The sequence below is a fragment of the Papio anubis genome, chromosome 1 (assembly GCF_008728515.1).
Source record: "Papio anubis isolate 15944 chromosome 1, Panubis1.0, whole genome shotgun sequence".
Taxonomy (NCBI): domain Eukaryota; kingdom Metazoa; phylum Chordata; class Mammalia; order Primates; family Cercopithecidae; genus Papio; species Papio anubis.
In genome coordinates, this window is record NC_044976.1 from 163849479 (window position 1) to 163869311 (window position 19833).

The 19833-nt window shown below is 39.4% G+C and overlaps 1 protein-coding gene across 2 annotated transcripts; it reads right to left on the bottom strand.

The window, feature by feature from the left end:
* Positions 1-1790: 1790 nt before the first annotated feature.
* Positions 1791-19492, bottom strand: LHX9 (LIM homeobox 9). Of its 2 annotated transcripts, none has more exons than XM_031657402.1 (5): positions 19319-19492; positions 17140-17342; positions 15646-16001; positions 9514-9716; positions 1791-5377 (listed from the first exon to the last, which is right to left on the bottom strand). In XM_031657402.1, exons 1-5 carry the CDS (start codon positions 19490-19492, stop codon positions 5321-5323), a joined length of 993 nt encoding a protein of 330 aa, XP_031513262.1. In that variant the 3' UTR covers positions 1791-5320. The 2 variants fall into 2 exon arrangements, with proteins under 2 accessions (XP_031513262.1, XP_009189044.1); XM_009190780.4 differs by lacking the exon at positions 1791-5377 and adding an exon at positions 8043-8300.
* Positions 19493-19833: the final 341 nt, after the last annotated feature.

Genomic DNA, 19833 nt, shown 5'->3' on the forward strand with positions numbered 1-19833 from the left:
AGGACGCACATTGAGCATGACACTTATGTACTTACGTGTACATAAATATGGATTGATTGATAAATGTATAGTTGATATTTACTAAGGAACTCATGGAAGTCCAGCCACTTTAATAGACCCATAATGTTGAAATTAAACCAAAATAGTCCCTTTGATTTGTGAAAGAACCTTTTGGGCTTTTTTGTTTTAGAGATGGCGTCTTGCCATGTTTGCCAGGTTCATTTTGAATTCATGGTCTAAAGCGATCCTCCCGCCTCGGCCTCCCAAAGTGCTGGGTTACAGGTGTGAACCACTGTGTCTGTCCTATATAACCTTTTGTTTCTGCTGTGCCTCTTTTAGTAAATGAAGTAAATTATACTGTTCATTCCAACAAAAATTACCTTTTTTGATGTGGTTGTTTGTGTTGAACTATAAGCATTTGCCAAACTTTGTTGAACAGAGACGTTCAAAATGGCAACACAATTCCAGTAAAAAGCAAAGTTATGGCCAAGCTCAATAAAGAAAGTAACCTAGAAACATCCTCTATTGCATTAGCAGGGAGACTTTGGGGAGCGCAGCTTTATGTTAGGCTAACAGAAAGTAGGCCTATTACAATTACAATACCTCAGCTGAAGAAAAATTACCATTACTTTACCTTTTTTTTGGCTTTCAATTAAAAACTGGCTTTAGAAGAGATGAGCCTTCTTTCTTAAAAATATATATATTTCTATGGGTGTTAGGATGAAAATATACAACACACACACATACACAGGCTAATGATGCTGAATTTAAGAAGAAAACTAGGGAAATATATCAGAACCCTTGGAAATACAAACATCTTGTCATTAAAATATCCAGATGGAGATGGGGCATGGTGGCTCACGCCTGTAATCTCAGCACTTTGGGAGACCAAGGTGGGTGGATCACGAGGTCAAGAGATGGAGACCATCCTGGCCAACGTGGTGAAATCCCGTCTCTACTAAAAATACAAAAATTAGCTGGATGTGGTGGTGCACACCTGTAGTCTCAGCTACTCGGAAGGCTGAGGCAGGAGAATCACTTGAACCCGGGAAACAGGTTGCAGTGACCCGAGGTGGTACTACTGCACTCCAGTCTGGTGATAGAGTAAGACTCTATCTCAAAAATAATAATAATAAATAATAATAAAAGAAAAAAATATATCCAGAAGGAGACCTCAGAATCTGCACTCAATAAAGTAACTAGGTAATTGTATTTATAAAATAAACTGTCTCAATTTATACTACAAAAATAATCATCACATAATTACATCCTAACATTTTGGAGGCTTTTATAACTCTTTAAAATTCATGTGCAGTATTTGGACCAATCAGGTAAAACGTTACAAATATTATATTTACAATTACTTTCCACTATATTTTTCTTCTGAAAAACTACTCTGTTTGCAGAATTCAAGCAGCTTTGGCTGCTTGAAATCCTGAAATACCTTTGTGCTTTCAAAAATCACACTTCATAAAGGGCATTTATTCTACAGAATTAAAGTTTACTGAATAATAAATATACTTTAAGTGATGCAAGCTGTCAAAACCCTTGAATGTTGAAGTTAAAGCTGATAGCCCTTCATAATTTTTGTTGCTTTGGAAAAGGAAAAGAAGCAGAATGAGAATGATTAAGTAAAGGCAATTTCACCTTCCAATTTCTTCATCTTTGTATATTTGTCATAAATAACAATTTAAATATCCTCTAAGGTTAATATTTTCTGATTTGATATGAAAGTACAGAAAAAATTAATATATTCAGGCATAATATGAGGCAACAGAGACTGAAGCATCTTATTTGTAGCAAATTTTATTTTCAAATAACCATAAAAGTTATCCAATTACTCTTCAGGTTAATTTATAAGATCATGCAAAATGTAAACAGAAAGTTCCAAAAGAAAAAAACGTTCCTGACAATTCTAATATGTGAGGGAAAAGTACACAGAAATGCATACCAGGAACTTTCTACATATGGCTAATATCTGGATCTTTATTCTTGCTTGCTTTTTGTTCTCTTAGCACAAGATAAAATGTAATGCAAAGAAGCAAAAATTAATCCAAGGGAGGATAAACTTATTGATGTGATACATGATAAGGGAGGGTTAACTATGTTAATATTCACAGAGAAATGTTGCAAGTAGGGAGTGATGTTAGATAAAATTATCTTATTCTGCAACACAGTTAAACAGAAATTTAGTTGTGGCAATAATGTTGCTACTTACATCATAGTCATAGACTTTTCCTTGAGTATCATGCACAGTTCTGAAATTTCCCTCTCCCGACCTCACCCCCCACCCCCAACTGCCAGGGAACATCATAAAATAAAATGGAAATCTTCCCAGAGGGCATTTAAAATAATATTTTAAGTTAGAATTATAATTTATTTTTAAAATAAGGTAAATCATAATATTATTCTGAAAACAAACTGTTGTGAGGGTAGAGCAAGTATTATTAAAATGTTTAAAATCAACAGCAAACCATTAAACAAAACTTCCTATTTTTGACATTGACTGGAAGCAAAGGGCTGTGGCTTTACATTAGAGGCATTTTATTTATATTAATATTGAGAGCTTGTTCCCAATTACTAAAAACAGAAAATATATCTAAAAGGCCAATCCAGAGTTTATCTACATAGGTGGTTTCAAAGAAAATTCAATGATATTTCTTCAATTTGGACTAAGTCCTACTGTGCTTATTTTGCCCTGTTGTGGAAGAGACTACAAAATGTTAAAGCTATTGAATGAGCTCAAGAGTACATGCACTCTCTACAAGTAAAGCTAGCTTTGTTTATAACATAGTTAAAATTTAAATAGCAAAACTTCATACAAAATTAGGTGTTTATATTTATTTTTTACAACAGTATTATCCCTAATATTCTCTTTAAGAGCCTAGAATGACATGATTCCAAATTTCCATTCCAGAGCTTCCCAGTTCTAATGCTTTCCACCACAACATGCCTTGCAGTCACACTGCAACAGAAAATGAGATGATATTTATATGTGACTAATAAAAAACAATACTTTGACTCCCAAAAAAGGTTATTATAAAAGAATGTATGGTAGATTCCACTGGGATTTTGCTTAATAAAGCTATTTATGTTTTAGGTGATGAAAAATCACCTAAGTTTTAAAAGTGTTTGCTTTGGGTCCTTTATTATGGAGTTTTATCCTTATTTGAGGTATCAAAAACCTACCCACTATGTAAGTCAGTATTAAGGTGGCTATTCAACCAAAGCGCACAGACACTAACTCTCCGTGAAGCTTTTTGCCCAAGATCAATCTGCCAGAAGTTAGACTAACCCAGGCAATTGGGAGGTAGAAGCTATGAAAATTTAGTGCCCTGCTCTCAACTAAGAGGTCCACATTTTTCTATTCCACACCAAACAGTAAGTGTGCAGTTGCTCAGACTCAAAGACTGCTTTACATCACGGTAAAGCACAATAGACCTTACAACTCTGCCTCACACGCTTTCTCTTCCCACTCACATAATTAGTACTCCTTTCTCTCTCTCTCTCTTTTTTTTTTTTTTTTTTTTTTTTTGGTTTTAAAAAATGTGCCTGTTTCAAATTTGTATTATTTTTTTCAGATGTCTAATTTCAGTTATGTTCTTTCCCTCTCTGGTCTCTTCCTGCATTTCACATACCAGACAAATATTTAAAGGTCTGTAAAACCAGGCGAAGTTCCAAAATACTTCTAAATGAAATTGCCATAGGTGACAGAACAGCGAAAGAAGGCAAGACTGTAGGGCAAAGATTTGAATAAACTGGCTGGAAATGCATTGGAAAATCTATTTAAGCTGCTATAGCTGTGGATGAGGTTTCAATGAGGCATAAACATTCAAGTTACTGACAAAACCAACATGATTTGTGATCACTCAAAATAGTCTACTTGTCATGGTGCATTGCTTTTTTTTTTTTTTAGTAGTAAGTTGCTCTCTCTTCTTTAAAATTTTTTCTTTTTAGTATTCAGGAAGTGAAAGCATTTAAGAAAACATTCAAAATTCTGAGAATACATGTAAGTGAAATATTTAATGTCTGTCATTCATAAAACTTACATCATTTACATAGGGTTCATTTGTATATAATAAAAATTTCATCATAATGAAAAATTTTCTGGAAATTATATGTTAGTTTGTTTAACATATGCTTTGGATATACAGCTAAATAGGAATAGCTAAAAATTTATTCTTCAAATATTCCCTTTAACAATTAAAAAAACCTCATTCCTAAATATTTGTCTGTCTTTCCATTTGCTTTTTTGTTTGTAATAATCATATGTAACTTGAACTATGCAAAGATTGGATCTTTTTATAGTTCAGAATATATTTGTATACTTCAATAAATTTGTTCATTGCATAGCAAACATGTAAACTCACATAGGATCTATAAATTTTACCCTAGTAATCTAAAAAAGTTGCTGAAATTTTACACAATAGTTTATTCTAAGATTTATTTTGTTGTAATTTGGGTTCACTTTATTTTTTATTTGTAATACATGTGGCAATTGAATACAACAAATGAAAATAAGTCATGAAAAGGTAAAAACCAAGTAATTTTATCCTAGATTACCAGAATTTAATCTCATTATGCTGTTTGTATTTTTTCATTAGTATAACAAGTTGTAAATGTACTGTGCTGCCTCTTTAAGTGTTCAAAATTAATTTCAACAGCGTGTGTTTAACATAAAGTTAACTATGTTTGCATCAAATAAATGTTTATTAATGAAAGCTATTTATCATACAAGAAACAGCAAAGATAAGTCATCATACAGAGGTGTACACTAGAGGTGACATATGTAAAAGTGCATGCAGAGATTTCTGTTTAAAAAGGAAGTAATAAACAATAATACTAAAATTACTGGGGTTTGATCCCTATACTCTTAAATGGGTGATAGCTTTTCTTTGAATTTACAGTTGGAAAATGCCATTAACAGGACTAATACACATTAGCAAGCAGGTGAAATGAACGTTTTGGACTTTATTTTACAACTATTTGTGCTTGACAAATGTGTGAAATTCTTTTCAATAATAATTTTTTTCAAATATGGGGTGGGCATATTACTGCCAGGTTGCTCTGGTTTTGTACATGGTTTATCTAATTTTGTTTAAACCACATAATGTCAGGCCTTCAGTTGTGTTAGACACCATAAAGAACACAAGTTTCGTTAACATTCAGTAAATGACATTTAAGTCTCTCTCTCTCTCTCTCTCTTTTTTTTTTTTTTTGGCTCAATAAATTTTTTAATGTATGATTATCATAACCTAATAGTGTCTTTGTCTTCACTGCAGTGGATTTCCGATCAAACTTTTCCCCTTCTTTTAATACTTTAGGGAATTTTCAAACGTCGGGATGTTTGGCTGTAATGCCCCAAGATTTGTTCTCCCTGAAAAAAATCATAGTGACAATTTATTAACTACAGAGCAACTTGGCTTTTAGGGGTCTGCAATTTCTATTTAGATTTACAAATATCCATTTGTGCTCAATAGACCTAACATGAAATCTTAATCATATTTAAGGTTTCATTCCATGCAATTACTTTATATGCTAGTTAGCCTTTTTATTCTAAAAATTGGACTGAGTCAAATCAATGGGGCATTACTTTTGTTATAAGCAAATATATTCAAAGGTATTTCTAGGTTGAATTACATTGCATGTGCAACAATGTGTAACATTTCATATGAATCAGAAGTTTGGAAATCTAAAAACTATTTGTATGTTTAAATATTTCTAAAAATTTTGTATTACCATTTGAATAGCTTTTATATAGATGCTGGAACACACTAGTACGGTTAAAACTTAAATAAAACTGATGGGAAAGAAAACTCCTTAGATTCAAAATGGTTTATTCACACAAATTTAATAGGATATATCACAATTGTTTGGTCCATAAATATTTAGGGGAAATAGTTTCTATACAATGCATTTATCAATAAACAAAGAAACATGGACAATTTTGCTAGACCACTTACTGTACTATAAACACGAAGCTCAATATATAAGATTATTGAATTTATCAACTATATTTGAAAGAGTGCACAACTGCTTTCTATGACATGTTTGTCCCCTCTAACAGGATACACCATAAAAAGAGTTTCAGAAATAAGAGGTAAAACAGTACAAAACTAGTGAGGTGTCAAAAGGGCTTAAAACAGTTAATTTAACAAACAACACATATATCCTGATTTTTCACAAACTTACTTCCAAGTTATATCATAAGGCACATAGGAGAACTGAGTTATAATTAGTCTACTTAATAAAGTAGATCTGTAGTACCATATATTGTTCTGTCAAAGAACAAAATTTATAAGTGTCAATATTTTACCTGTAAAAGTGTATTAATAAGATCTCAGCCTTACCAAGGTTGTTTGGTCTGGTTAGTGGTAAATGCCCAAAATGTAATAGAAATATGAAAAGTCAAGATTTAAGCTCCATATAAGATGATAACCATACTTGCTAAATATATAATGGCAATCACACCTTTCTTCTGTTACAGTGTTAACTTATCTTCCATCATCTTTTTTTAAAAAATAAGCTACTTTCTGTGCTAATTTTCTAAAGACCCTGAGCAAAAGTTACAATAATGCACTTTAATGTGGGCAGTGAACTGTCAATATGTAACCACACATTTATACAGCCAGAAGGACACCTTTAACATCTATTAAATAGCCACTTCGACCACCAAAGGAGATTTAAGGGGTCCAAAAAGTGGAGAATATGTGCAAAGTTATTCTTAACAATCCACTAAAGCAAGACATATATCTTGACTTCTTTTTTATTTTTTTTAGGAAATCCACAATCTAATTGGTATTTAACTACAACAGAAGCGTAATAGATGAACATTCACCACTGCCCAGACCATTAAGATTTTAGCTTAAATTAAAAGAAAAAAAAATACTACTGTAAACTAGGAAATATATTCAGATCAGCATCCACAAGGCTTCTGAGTTTATCTACTTTAAGACTAATAACTTCAAATCTCTACTATCAGAAAAATTATTTTCAATACATAAGTCAACCTATGTCAAAATAAAATAAAACAAAACAAAACCGATTGTTGGTATAAGTCTACCAGGCTGGGTATTTTAAACATTATTCATATAGAATGCCAGATACAATATCATGGTACAGCTGAAGCCAATTAATAGAGCTATTAATTAAATTATACTGATTTTTTTACTTCTTAAAACATTATATTTTGCTTATTTCCATTTTCCCTGGGAAAAAAAGTAACTTAGAAAGAATGGTTTCCGAGCTATTGAATTTAGCTTTAGGAAGTTAAAATTATGGAATGTCAAAATCTATGCAGAATTTTCATGGATACACAGGGAGCTTAAGTATTTTTCAAATGTTGAAAAACAAATAGTCAAGTAAAAAGTTTTTAGAGATGTACACCCCTAAAAGAAGGAAAAGTCACATTCCTGTAATAGATTTCTCACCTAATTAATCATTACTATTTTAAATGTCTGTAGTTAATGCTTTTATTTCATCATATTCCTCACTTGAATTAGCAGTTCAGCTAAGAAATAGAAACACTAAAAACAAGTTTTCGGTTTTAAGATTTAAAAAATGTAATGTTTTCAAAACTCCATAATCACACATACAATTGCAAGATTTAAAAAGTAACTAATTAATTATCTGGTTCTTTATTAACCTAATCATTGAACTGGGAATATGATTATTTGACCATAATAATACCACTCTTTTTTTTTTTCTTCGAGATTCTGGAAATAAGTAACATACAATTTTAAGAGGCACTTATTAGAATTATTCAAAAACTCTCCTTACCAACTGAAAGACCTAATTAATATTTTTTTTAAAAAAATCCAAATACACTTTGTAGACAAAATATATTCACTTAAAGGAGACAATACTGTAAACTCATTTGCCAAGTGGCTGCAGATGCTACACACCAAGCTGTTATTTTTATTCCCCAAATATCTTGTGGGTTAGAAGAAAAAAAAAAGTCTTGTAAATAATAAAATAATAATAATTAGAATAATAATAAAAAGAAGAGGAAGAATTAAAAAAAAAAAAAAAAAAAACCAATGTTAGAAAAGGTTCGTTAAGGTAGTTTGTGAGGGGCTTCCGGATTCGTGGCTGTCCATGTTAGAGGTCACGGATGTCACTACAGTGATAGTGGGATTGGTCAGGTCTGTTAAAGTGGTCGCAGTGCCGGGTGGAGTGAGAGCTCCGCTGTCTGCTGAGGGCGGGGCCGGAAGCGACGTGCCATCAGCTTTATCAACACCCCCATTCTCCTGCCGCAAAAGGTTCCTTCTGAATTTGGCTCGTGCGTTTTGGAACCAAACCTGCAAACCAATCCCAATTGATTTCTTTACCGATGTTCATTTTTATATTTCTTTTCTTTCTCTCTTTTTCTTTTTCTTTCTTTCTTTCTTTCTTTTTTTTTTTTTTTTTTTTTTTTGATATATGTTTCTCCTTTTAAATATAATTGTTTGTTTTTCTTAGGAGGAAAGGGGCTTTTTTTCCTTTCTTTTAAAACAAAGTTATTCAAGTAACACTACGGATTTATTCTCTCTCAAATGCACTTATTCCACCCTGTAGCATTAACGAGTGCCACTTGGAACAACTGATGCTTAAGCGGATATACCATGAAAATGAATACATGGTGATAAAGAGGGGGAAATACACGATGATTCCTCAACTGTTACAATAACTGTTGAGAAAGGGCAGGGCCATTGAAAGTATGGCAAAGTAAGAATCACTCATATGAAATGGACATTACTGAAACAGACTTCACGCCATTCGTGAGCCCAAACCACGGTGTATATTCTTCACACAGAAAAAACTCCCAGGGTCACAGACCTCAAACAGCCTGAAACTGTTTAGCAGAATTTAAAATGCCTGCTATTTGTCACCAAGAAGTGAGAGAAGATCACAGGTGACTTACAGCAACCTATTATAATTTCATTACTTATATGTTCTGACCATGATGAGTTTAGGAAATCAATTGGACAGCAGAACTAACTTCCAGTATTTTGTTTTTAATTATGGTTTGTTAAGGCAGGAAAATACTTGCTCCAATTGGTTGCTGAAACACTAACAATACTTTTGGCTTTTCAGGAGTAGAAAAAGGTTCCACCTGAATTTGGAAGGTGAGTGAGGCTGCCAAAAGTTTGCCGAGTTAACACAGTGCCAACAGGTCCCTCTCAAGTCTGTTCACTGAGCATAATATTAATGGAAATCTATAGAGCCACGGCCTGTGCAAATAACATCACTCGCATTTGCACAGCAGTGAGTCAAGCTGTGCTGCCTTTGGAGGGCCCATCTCCACATACGTAGAGAGAATGTGGCTGTATTTAAAAAGACACTGGGTCTCTGTTTGGGAACCCTCCAGGAAGCCCCTGCAAAATCTCAGAACATCCTCTAGGGAGATAGCTAAGATAAACTAGTAAGAAGCAATACAGGAAATAGCTGCATCACTCCAACCAGGGAAGAGCACTATTTTTACTGGCAAGGGGAAGGGAAATGTATGCACAGTCAATGATGCACGTGTCTTACCTGCAAAACTCTTTTGGTCAGGCCTGTTTTCTGGGCAAGCTGCTTGAGGTCTTTGGCATCCGGATTGTGGTTGATGGCAAAGTAGGATTTCATGGTCCGGAGCTGGTGATGCTTGAAAGAGGTTCGCATGCGCTTGGTCTTCTGTGAGGGTGGATAAGGCTGCTGGTCCCGGTCCAAGTGGTCTGCCTCATTCTCATTACAACCTGTTGCAGTAACAGTGAACAAACAACTGCTCAGTGGAAATTCTTGCATTAGCTGACATGATGGCAGGCTGTAGGACACTGCTATGGTAATAAAGCAGCAGTGAAAAATGCTGTCAACCCAATTATGAGTAGTATCTAGACAAAAAGAAAGAAGATCATTGCTAAAGTAAGCTGAACTTGTCTGTTAATGCAGATACAACCAAAGTTTATGCAATAGAAAAATATTGGTTAAATCCTGTCTTTTGCTTAATGGTTGCTAGAAGAATTTGAGAATATGAACAAACCCTAAGTAGTAAAGTGGGAGTGAGAGAGACCTACGAGAGTGAAAAGAAGAAACCCTTTTCTAATATAGTTATTTGTACCAGCTTCCCATTGCCTGCACTCACAGTGTTTTAAGACTCTACCTTTTGTCTGTATTTCTGGAATGAGACACACTGTCTGAAGGTACTGCTTCTTGTCATGAGACGTAGAGAAACAAGTATTACCACTCTCTCAAGTCTGAAAGTTTCTGAGAGCCCGCCAACTAAGGAAGCATCTAGGTCAGTTCTAATGGTTAGCCTTTTCTCATATTCCTAGAACTCTCTCAGTCAGGAAAAAGTTAGAAAAGGCTGAAAAAGGAGGAGAAGTTAGAAATTTAAAATTTGTGAATTTCTTACGTAAACATAAGAATATTATTTGTTTCAGCTTTTAGCTATGACTGGTTAACGTGGAGCTATACCAGAAAGAAAATATTTTTCCCCTGGAGTGATTTTAATAAATATTTCTGAAAGAGAATGAGCCCAGACTTCCCTTCACACGGTTCATGCCTGAAGCGCTCCCCACAGCTCACAGTTGAGAGACACTGATGGTGCTTATTTCTAGGCTCAGATCTTAGTCCCTTTTGCTCCAGATGTGTGTGAGTGGGATGTGAGCTGTGCCCCTGGCTGGCCTGGCAGAGAGAGGGCGGCATTTTCTCTCCCCTTACAAAGACTTTCTTAGCACCAAGGGCAAAACAACCCAGTCTTTGAAACCAGCCAGAAAGTCATTATCCCCAGGATGTAAAGCTGCACATTTAAAGGGTCATTTCCAAGAATCTACTGGCTCTGCATAGGAAATACAATTGTAAAATGAAAACATTTTGTGAAATATTTACACAACCAACTTCAGCCAACTTCACACATTAAAGTGCATGGCAATTTTTTTTCTTTAAATTCTTCCTTCAGATAGTTATATAAATTTAGATCTAATCATCCTGCCTTGTACTGCTTTATAATAGAAAATCTAAAACCAACCTGATCATGTCATTCCAGGGAGAAAGAAACCTGAATCTTAAAAAAGGGAGGCATCCCTTAATATTAGCTCTTCCAATCTGCTTAATAAAATGTTATCTGCCTGGTAGGCTCTGTTTATAATAACTTTTTAAAAACTATTCAGCAAATCAGCATATTTACAGAAATACAGAAGTTTTGTAGTCATCAACCAAGAAGTCAGACACATATAAAACTCACTTAATAAGAAATTCCTCCTAATGTGATAAGACTAGATACAAACAAATGTCTAGTAAGTAGGAAGACACACTTGGCAAAAGAACAGGTGAGTCCATTGAGGGAAATGACTCTACCATATTCACCTTTGGACTGATTTCCTGAGTCAAATACAGGGGCAGGAGCTCAAGAAGCATTCAATCAAGACGTTGGGCCCTTTGTTCATCAGTAAATTACAAGTGGGTATTAATGCAAAATTAAATCAACTTGAAGTAGAATCCAAGTCAGATATACACATTTGAATGTAAAACATAGGCTTATTAAACTCCACCAGAAAGGGTACCATATGTCCAGAGATAACAGAAAGAGTATGCATTACATTTTATCCCATTTTGGCCCAGTGGGGATATGTCAAGTTCAAATATTCGACAGAATTGCAGTTTCATATCCTCAAATGGATGAAACAGCATCTCTATGACCTACTATCAAACTATACTTATCTCCAGTAAACTGAGCCATATTTCATAACCAGATTATAAATATACCCACAAAAAAATAGTCAAAGAGGCACACGTTAGTCATTGGAGGGTTCTTCAAGTAAGATTTCTTTCCTATCATATGTAACATGTAACCTTTCCTGAACAACACATCAAATTGAATTTTACACTTGGGACAGAAGACTTGGTGTTTAAATAATGCCCTTGGCCATCTTTCCCCCACTCCACACCAGGGTAATATATAGAAATGAATATGATTCCCAACATGACTATATAATCATTAGTTCCTAAAATGAAATTTATGAAAAATAATTATAGTAAGATTTGATGAAATTTCTTCCCTGAAAACACATTCTATATCCATTATTGCTGATTAAAAACTCAGCAGAGCCTTTTAATGTGTTTTAAATACAGTTATAGGCCCCATTTCCACACAAAATACATAATCCAATGTGTAAGGAGATAGCTTGTTGGGTCTTTATTAAACAGATATTACTATATATGATTTTCCTGTGACGCATTATCTCATATTATGCAACTTAATCGAGAAACCTATTTCTTCTACAGAGTAACAGTGCATTATCTGATATTATTTATGTTTAACTACACATGCATTATATAACCTGCAAATGACTGTTTCTCCAAGGCCTGTTTCTATAGCTGTAGGGGATTTCCCCACTCCCCGAATTATGAGATGAAATGATAACTCTTAAAACTGTCTTAAATATCTACCTGTAAGTTCACATATAGTATTACAAAGTTAATGAGAAGATCTAAGTATTTTATTTCCAGTCACTTACGTGATGGTCACCCATCCTAAAGTGAGTGTCTGCTGTGAAGGTATGTAACCTTCTGAGAATTAACTGATCCCTGGAAGACCACTAGGGGTCAGTGCCAGGCTAATTTAACCACCAGGAACCTTAAAAGTTTGGATAGGAAGAAAGGACTTAAGGAAAGGATATTTTGAGAAGTGGCCAAAGTTTAATCTCTCAATTAATGTTTAAATTACACAAATAAGAGCTCCCTATCCTAAACTAAATCTTCTTCTCATCCCTAGAGGGCTTTATTTCAAGTTACCATTTCAGGTAAACTTTCCATGTCTCTTTCTAAAATATTTGCCTGATTAATTTGCACAGAGGTATAAACGAAACTAGGGACTTTCTCATTAAAAGGCATTTGCCCTATGTCAAGCACTAGCTGGCCTTTGCCAAGTTTCACATCTTCTCTGAGATTCCTTGAATCACAAACATGTTTTCTGCACATTTTGAAAACATATTATTATGTAAATTATACTTAGTTTAGTATCAGTCTTACCCTTTATGAGACTTGTTTACATTTAATGTTTACATTTAATGAGAGATGGCAAGATAAAATCCAAAGAAGGCTAAAACAATGAGTTAAAACTGGATTTATTTTATTTTTTTACATTTTAACACGTGTTTAATTTGCTGAAGGGTTTCTTTCCCTAGTTTTGTAACAAAGTGGCATCAGATTCACAAGCACTGTTTTAAATGATGGTCTGATTTCTGGTCAGGAATCTTCAAACCAATTCCCATAGATAATTTTAACCTAATCTTTAACATATATAATATTTACTAGTATCTCTGGGAAAAGTCCAGAAAGGATGGAGTAGATGTTAACTAAGAGGCATCCAGTTTATAGTGATGCAAGGTACAAACTCTTCGGGCTAAGGGGGCCTCAGCAATTTTTCCCTCCTTTGGGAGCAAGACAAAAGTGACCTTCTCCACAACAACTTGTAGCAGCATTAATTTGCAAACTAAAGACCTAAGGGGCTCCAAAGGATTCTTTTATTCTTCCTAAAAATAAATTTGTACACTCTAGTTATTTTCAGAGAAGTAAAATAATCTAAATGCTACTGTTCTTAAAGTTCCTTGGATCTAACATGAAGTAAGATCCAAGGCAAAATCAAATTTAGCTAATTAGATTAAATAAAGAATAAAAAAGTCAGGCTTGCCTACTGTTTGGCTAGAAATCTTCACCCTTCTGGACTTTATCTGGGCTGAGAGATCCCTTCTTTCCAAAAAAATCTCGCTAGTTGTGTATGAGTGGCACTCTCTCGCGCTCTCTCTCTCTCTCTCTCTCTTTCTTTCCCCCTCTCATTAGGGCATTAGGGCCTTGGTGAGTGGCTTGAGATTCCAATGTCATCTTCTATTAATAAAGAACAATTAGTGCCCTGCCTGCCCTGCCCTGGGGACCACGCATCAAAGAAGATGAAGTAAGCATGCTGGGCAAAGTGGCCCCTAACCAAATCTCCCGCCCCAGCACAGCAGGGGCCAGTGTGAGGGCACGGCCACTACTGAGGGTTGCCAAAACCTGGGGCTTCACCCGCTGCCCTCATACAGATTGACCGACCCTGGTGAGATTTGCAGTGAGCTGGCAGGTCCTTTTCTTTTCATCCGGCAACCCTGGTATGAACCCCCTAGGGACAAGTGCTGCCGCACAGTGTTCCCCATTGCTCCCCATTGCTCCCCATTCTCCCTGCAAGGCCACCTGCTGTGCTTGCCCATAAAGGATTCTACTCTTCTGTTAGATCAGGCGGTAGAGAACCCCAGGAGAGAGCCTAACAGAGGTCTGAGAGAGCAACCACTCATCCTGTGTGGGTTCTCCTGAAAACTCTAAACTCAGAGCAGGACCCTTAGCTCCACATTCACACTGGCTGTGTGATCTTGGGCAAATCACTTAACTGGCTGGACACTGTTCTTTACCTTGACTAGCAATATCAGGCACCATACCAGGCTCTGCGAACTGGAAAAGAAAAACAGGCAAAATCCTGTGCTCTGGGGTGCCCATGCATGGATCTGGGGGCATTCGGAGTAATAGAGTGGGGTTGCCATAATAAGGTCCTCAACGTTCCTTCCAACAGAATGGTCTCCCCTGTCCTGAGCATCAGTCTGCTGAGATTCTCAGCCAGATCTGGGCCAGGGCACTGAAAGCCAAAGCAGTTAAGTTCCTTAGGCTCCCCAAAAGTTAGCCAGGCCTTTCTAATACCTCTTTTTTTCCAGTGATTGGGACTTACAAAAAGAGCTTCTGTTCTGCTCAGAGTTAGAGTATCATCTGCAGAGTGGATCACCATCCTCACCTGGAGGAGGGGAAATGGGGGCCCACTACCAACAATGGGAAACTGATGCATGTGAGATTGACACATGATAGGTGTGTCCCCCAAAGCAAGGAAGAATGTGTTCTTGACTTGTTGCCTGCGGGTTGTTTTTAATGAAGAAAGTGATTGAGTATAGATGAATGGTCTGAGATACCGTTAAGCTTCCTCAGGGGGCCCGACCTGAAGGTTCTTTCAGTTGGCCAGGGGTCTGGATGTCTGGATGGTCTATCACACAGGGAATGAGACGGCTGGATGAATATCCTGACTTACGAAAGACACAGGCTAGCTCAGCTGTGGAGAGTGATTCCCACCCCTACAACTGCTTTTTGCCAAGATCAGGGATTAGGTTTTTCAACACTCTTGCCAACCATGTTCCTGATTAACTTTGGGCTGGTGACCACAGCCTCTGACCCCTCTAGACAGACTGGGGTTGGGCTCTGAAGACTTTTTTTTTTTCTTCAGTATTTAGGAAACCTCCTCCAGGATCTATAATTTGGCCTCCACAAAGAAATTGCCCTGGGGCTGTTTTGCTCCAACTGAGAGCCAGAAACTAATGGGCTCATTAACTAACAGGCAACAACGATTTGGCTCTGCCTGTTTGGGGGAAATCACTACAGCCCCATAGTTATGGATGTATTTTTTGCCACAACCTAAATAAAGTGTTGCCTCTCCCTCCCCTCCCTCCTCCTCCTCCTCCCTCTCTCCCTTCCTTCAGAGTGACAGGGGGTTGTGGTGAGAACAGAGGCATCGGGCAAAACACTCTTGCAGCAAGACTTTGGACGGGGAAGGAGCTCTATGAAATTTCCTCAGGGAGGCCGGGGCTGCGCCGGGGGTGAGGATAGGGGGCACACCTGAGTTGTAATTGACGATGTCTACTCCCAGCGCTGGGCTCTTCCGCTTCCGGGGCCGCCCCTTCTGCACGGTGCCCGTACCATTGAAGTAAGGCAGGGCCAGGCCGCCGCTCTTGGCCGCCAGCTCCGTGTAGCTCAGCTGCGGTGGATACTCTCCTTGCAAGAGGGTCTCGAAGTGGGCGCGGCAGTACACCAGGCTGTCCTTCATGCCGAAATGGTCGCCCGTGGTCAGAGTCTTGTTGCAAGTGGAGCAGGTGAAGCAGCTCAGGTGGTAGACTGAGTCTCGGGCGCGCATGACCATCTCCGAGGCGGAAATGCCAAGGTGGCAGCGGGCACATCTCTGCACAGAGAACCTTCTGGAAGGAAACAGTGGAGTCAGGGTGCTAGTTGAAGCAAGGCAAAGCCATCTCCCACCCGCGACACCTGGGCTTGGTCTGCAGTGGCCTCAGACTGGGACCTGGGAGGGTTCCAGGAGGACAGGACAGTGGGCATTAATTTTATTTGCCCATCGACCTTTTCTGATAAACCAAGACAAAGGATCCTTACATTAAAGTCAGAAGAATCGGGCAACTAAGTCTTAGTTTTCTTCTCTGTAAAGTGAACATTAAAACACATTTTTTAAAAAATTTTAAAAAGCAAACCACTAGTTAGAACGATCTAACAGTACTAGAATATTAAATTGCCATGCCAAGTAAAAACAGTTAATCAGTTACAAAATATTCTATGAATGAAGGAAGATATAATTATTCCTGGATGTGCGAGTGTGCGGGAAAACATGCCGACACAGTCCTGGAAAATGACGATTTTGTAGAGGAAAGGTTATTATTTTTTTAACCATTTATCTTGTTTGGGCTGAGAGCGGAGCTAGGTCATCTGCACATAGTTCTGTCTTTCCCAATCCAGAAATATAACTGAGAAGAATCAATAAAGACGCCTGCTGCTGACTTTTCTCTCCAATCTGGCGGACATGGTTGTAACTAGCGATAAAAGGAACTCGGAACCGAGTGGCTTGGGTTTTGGCAATGGCATTTATTCCTTTTCATAGTCATTTACAGAGTCTCCTGCCACCTGCGAAAACCTAACACTCTGTTGCTGCTGCCCGAGCCACTAGTTCAGTTTCAAGGCGCAGAACTTGCCCAATTCGTAGCAAGCGGAAAACAAAAACCCAGTCAAGTCTCAGTCGACGGAGACCACGTCCATTTACTCTTCCCCAGATTTCCCCAAGTTCCTCCAGCCAAGCTGAGAAGTGATGGGAGCGCGTGGTATTCGCTGATAAAGCTCTAGACCTTGAATGTCCCTCCCACCCACCCTCACCGTCGGTCAGGGAGATTGCAGCTTGAAGGCATATGCAGTGGGTTTCCCTGGTCTCCGAAATGAAAACCGCACCCAGAATGGGGCAAAAGGTGGGAGACGGAGAGGGGATTCTGGGCTCAGGCAGATAACCCCGCCAGGTGTACTTGGGCGGGCGTAAGAAGTGGGGGTGTAGGGGAGTACCTGTAGTAATCCTCCTTGCAGTAAATGCTACCGTCCTTGGCAAAGCAGGTGAGCTCGGACTCGAGGGCCAGCTTACATTCACAGCACTTCAGGCATCTCAGATGCCACTGTTTGTCCACAGCCAGCAGGTAGTACCTGTCCGAGATCTTGCCCCCGCAGCCGGCGCACAGGGCGGGCTTCTCCGGGCTAAGCGGGGGCATGCCCTGCAAAGAAAGCACACCGCAAGGCTGAGGAGGGCGCGCGGTGTCGCCGCACGACGCGGGGTTCTCCCCCAGGAAGACAGAGCCCAGGGCGTGCAGGGAGCGCGGCAGGGGCCAGGGTCCACTGCACAAATGCAAAAGTCGGGGAAAACATTTGTGATTTCTCTCTTTGCGTCTCGCTCGCTTTCTTCCGTATCCGCCTAAACCGGCATTCGCGTCCTCCCGGGACTATTAGCCTAAAGACATTCCGGCCGTCAGAAGCCTCGCTTAAAAAGGACTGGGAGAATATTGACTATAGTTTGGGGGTCGTTTCCGAATTCAAATAAATACAAGCTAAAAATTGTGGCTTTCGACGCACACAAAATAAAACAACGGAAATGATTGGGGAGTGAAATGGAAATTTCAACGAGCACAGGTTATTTTAAACAAAAAAAATATTACAGTTCGATTTCTCTAAATTCTTATAAGCAGCATTGAAATCAAAAGCAAAGGGGAGATTATTGGACCTGTGCTCATAACTTGGTCGACTTTGTTTTGATTGAGATATATTTGGCAGACCCTGCTGTTCCCTAATTTTCAGGACTATTGGTCCCGTTCCCAATAAGTGTGTAAAGTGGCTGTTCCGAAAGAGGGTCCGTTGTCCAGCCCGCTCTATACAGTCCCTTCTTTCCCTAGCATCAACAGGCGTACAAACAAGACCTTTGTCTTGAAAATCTGTTTAGTGCCCAAGTTGCGCTTCCCTTCTGGGTCCCACTGACCAGACTGAGGATGCCCCAGTGACCCCACCTTGAGGAGCCCAGCCCCACTGGAAAATTTGGGTTTGGGTTGCTACTATTTGATTTAAACGTGATGACCAGAAAAAGGGAAAAGGAGTTAACCTCCGGACATTTCCCTCACGACTAGCAGAAATGGGTTGAACTTCCCCATGAAATTTCAGTGGGCCTGAAAAAGTAAAGTTTAGCCCTTTACTCTGACCAAGGGCCCTGGCACGGAATGAGTGTTACAAATATAGATACGTTCACCAGTTGGGATACTTGGCCGGACCCAAAACCTGGCTGACAGGGCTAGAGCAGTCTCCTGATTAGTTTGGGCTACAAGTCCTACTGTGGTACCAAAGGATCTACACAGCTATGTTTGGCTGAAATCATTTCCGGAGACTTCTGTAGTTTCCCCCGCTCCAGTTAGTAATCGGGAAAGGGAAGCACTTAGATAAGTAATTGGTTTTCTTTATTAGGAGGACATAACTTTATCATTATGGATAGTAGAAACAGTGGTAGTTGATTAGCTTGTTTAAGGGTTGGTTATAAAGTTCATGCGTTTCGACTGGGTGCCGCGCTCCTCCGTATGTTTTATTTGATTTCCCCCTACACATGACACCCGCCCGGTCCCGGCGCTAAACGTAGTGCTGTCTCGTTAGAGGGTCTGAGTCAGGATGCCAGAAACCCTGAGATTCTCTCAGTTAGGGGTCCCAAGACCTGAGCGTCTAGAGAACTGGAAATGACCCAGTCGCGTCAGAATCTGCTCCAAAGGTACGGTCATCAGGGCCAGAGACTAAGGCCACCTGGGCTCCCGCTTGGCTCGGACGCCCGGGTAGCGCGCCGTCCTCTTATTGCTTGCGCCCAGCTTACTCTCGGAGCTGCGGATCCTCGCCGGGGAGACTCCCGCCCCGGAATCAAGGGAACCTTGAGGTCTGTAGAAGAGAACGCCGCCTCCCCACTCCACCTCCTCCCAGCTCCTCTCCCTGCTCTTTCGGAATCAGCTGCGACAGAGGATAGCCAGCTAATGAAGACATTTCAATTCAGAAAAACGACGATTCTTAGCCCTGCAGACCTAGGTGGACGGGAGAAAATCCACCCGCCAGCCTCAAGCGGACGTCTCTACGACCCGCCGCCCCCGATCTCCTCCGGCCAGGGAGTCTGCTTGGCTTAACAGAGGGCGCAGGGGTGCCCGGCTACCGCCGCGGCGGAGCCCTTCCTTACCGCGTCGCGGCCGTTGAGCTGGGCGCCTTTGGCCAGACGGGCCTCAGTCTTGGATCTGCGCTCCATCTCCTCCATGATGCCTTGGATGTGGCCTCCGGAGATCCCGTGGAAGAGCATGGCTGGGGGGCGGAAAGGACACGAGTTGTCTTCTGCTCGGCACCCCACTATTTCCATATACACACGCCCGGGGCTTTCAGCTCATCCGAATGAGGGAGGCAAGGGACCCGAGAGTGCTGCGCTGTGGGAGCGCAGAGAGGCTCGGGGATGGAGGGAAAGAGGGAGAGAGAAGAGGAGAAGAAAGAGACAGAGTGGAAATCGGTCTGCTTGGGGGGCCTGGGGGAAGCAAAAAGAAGTGGGAAGAGTGGTGGGGGAAGCCTCAGCGGCTCCCTGAAGGAGATGTGCAGAAAACAAACAATTCGGGTGGAGGAGAAAAGAGGCGTAGAAGGCAAATCTTACTGCTCTGAGAGATCGAGTTACTAATGGGAAACAACTGCAGCGGGGGGAGGAAAACAAAA

Excerpts from the sequence above, each read along its gene's own strand:
- LHX9 (XM_009190780.4), bottom strand. The coding sequence starts at position 19,492 with ATGGAAATAGTGGGGTGCCGAGCAGAAGACAACTCGTGTCCTTTCCGC. Across the intron at positions 16,002-17,139 it reads TGCAAGGAGGATTACTACAG|AAGGTTCTCTGTGCAGAGAT; the intron begins GTACTCCCCTAC and ends GTTTCCTTCCAG. Across the intron at positions 8,301-9,513 it reads TGACCAAAAGAGTTTTGCAG|GTTTGGTTCCAAAACGCACG; the intron begins GTAAGACACGTG and ends ATTGGTTTGCAG.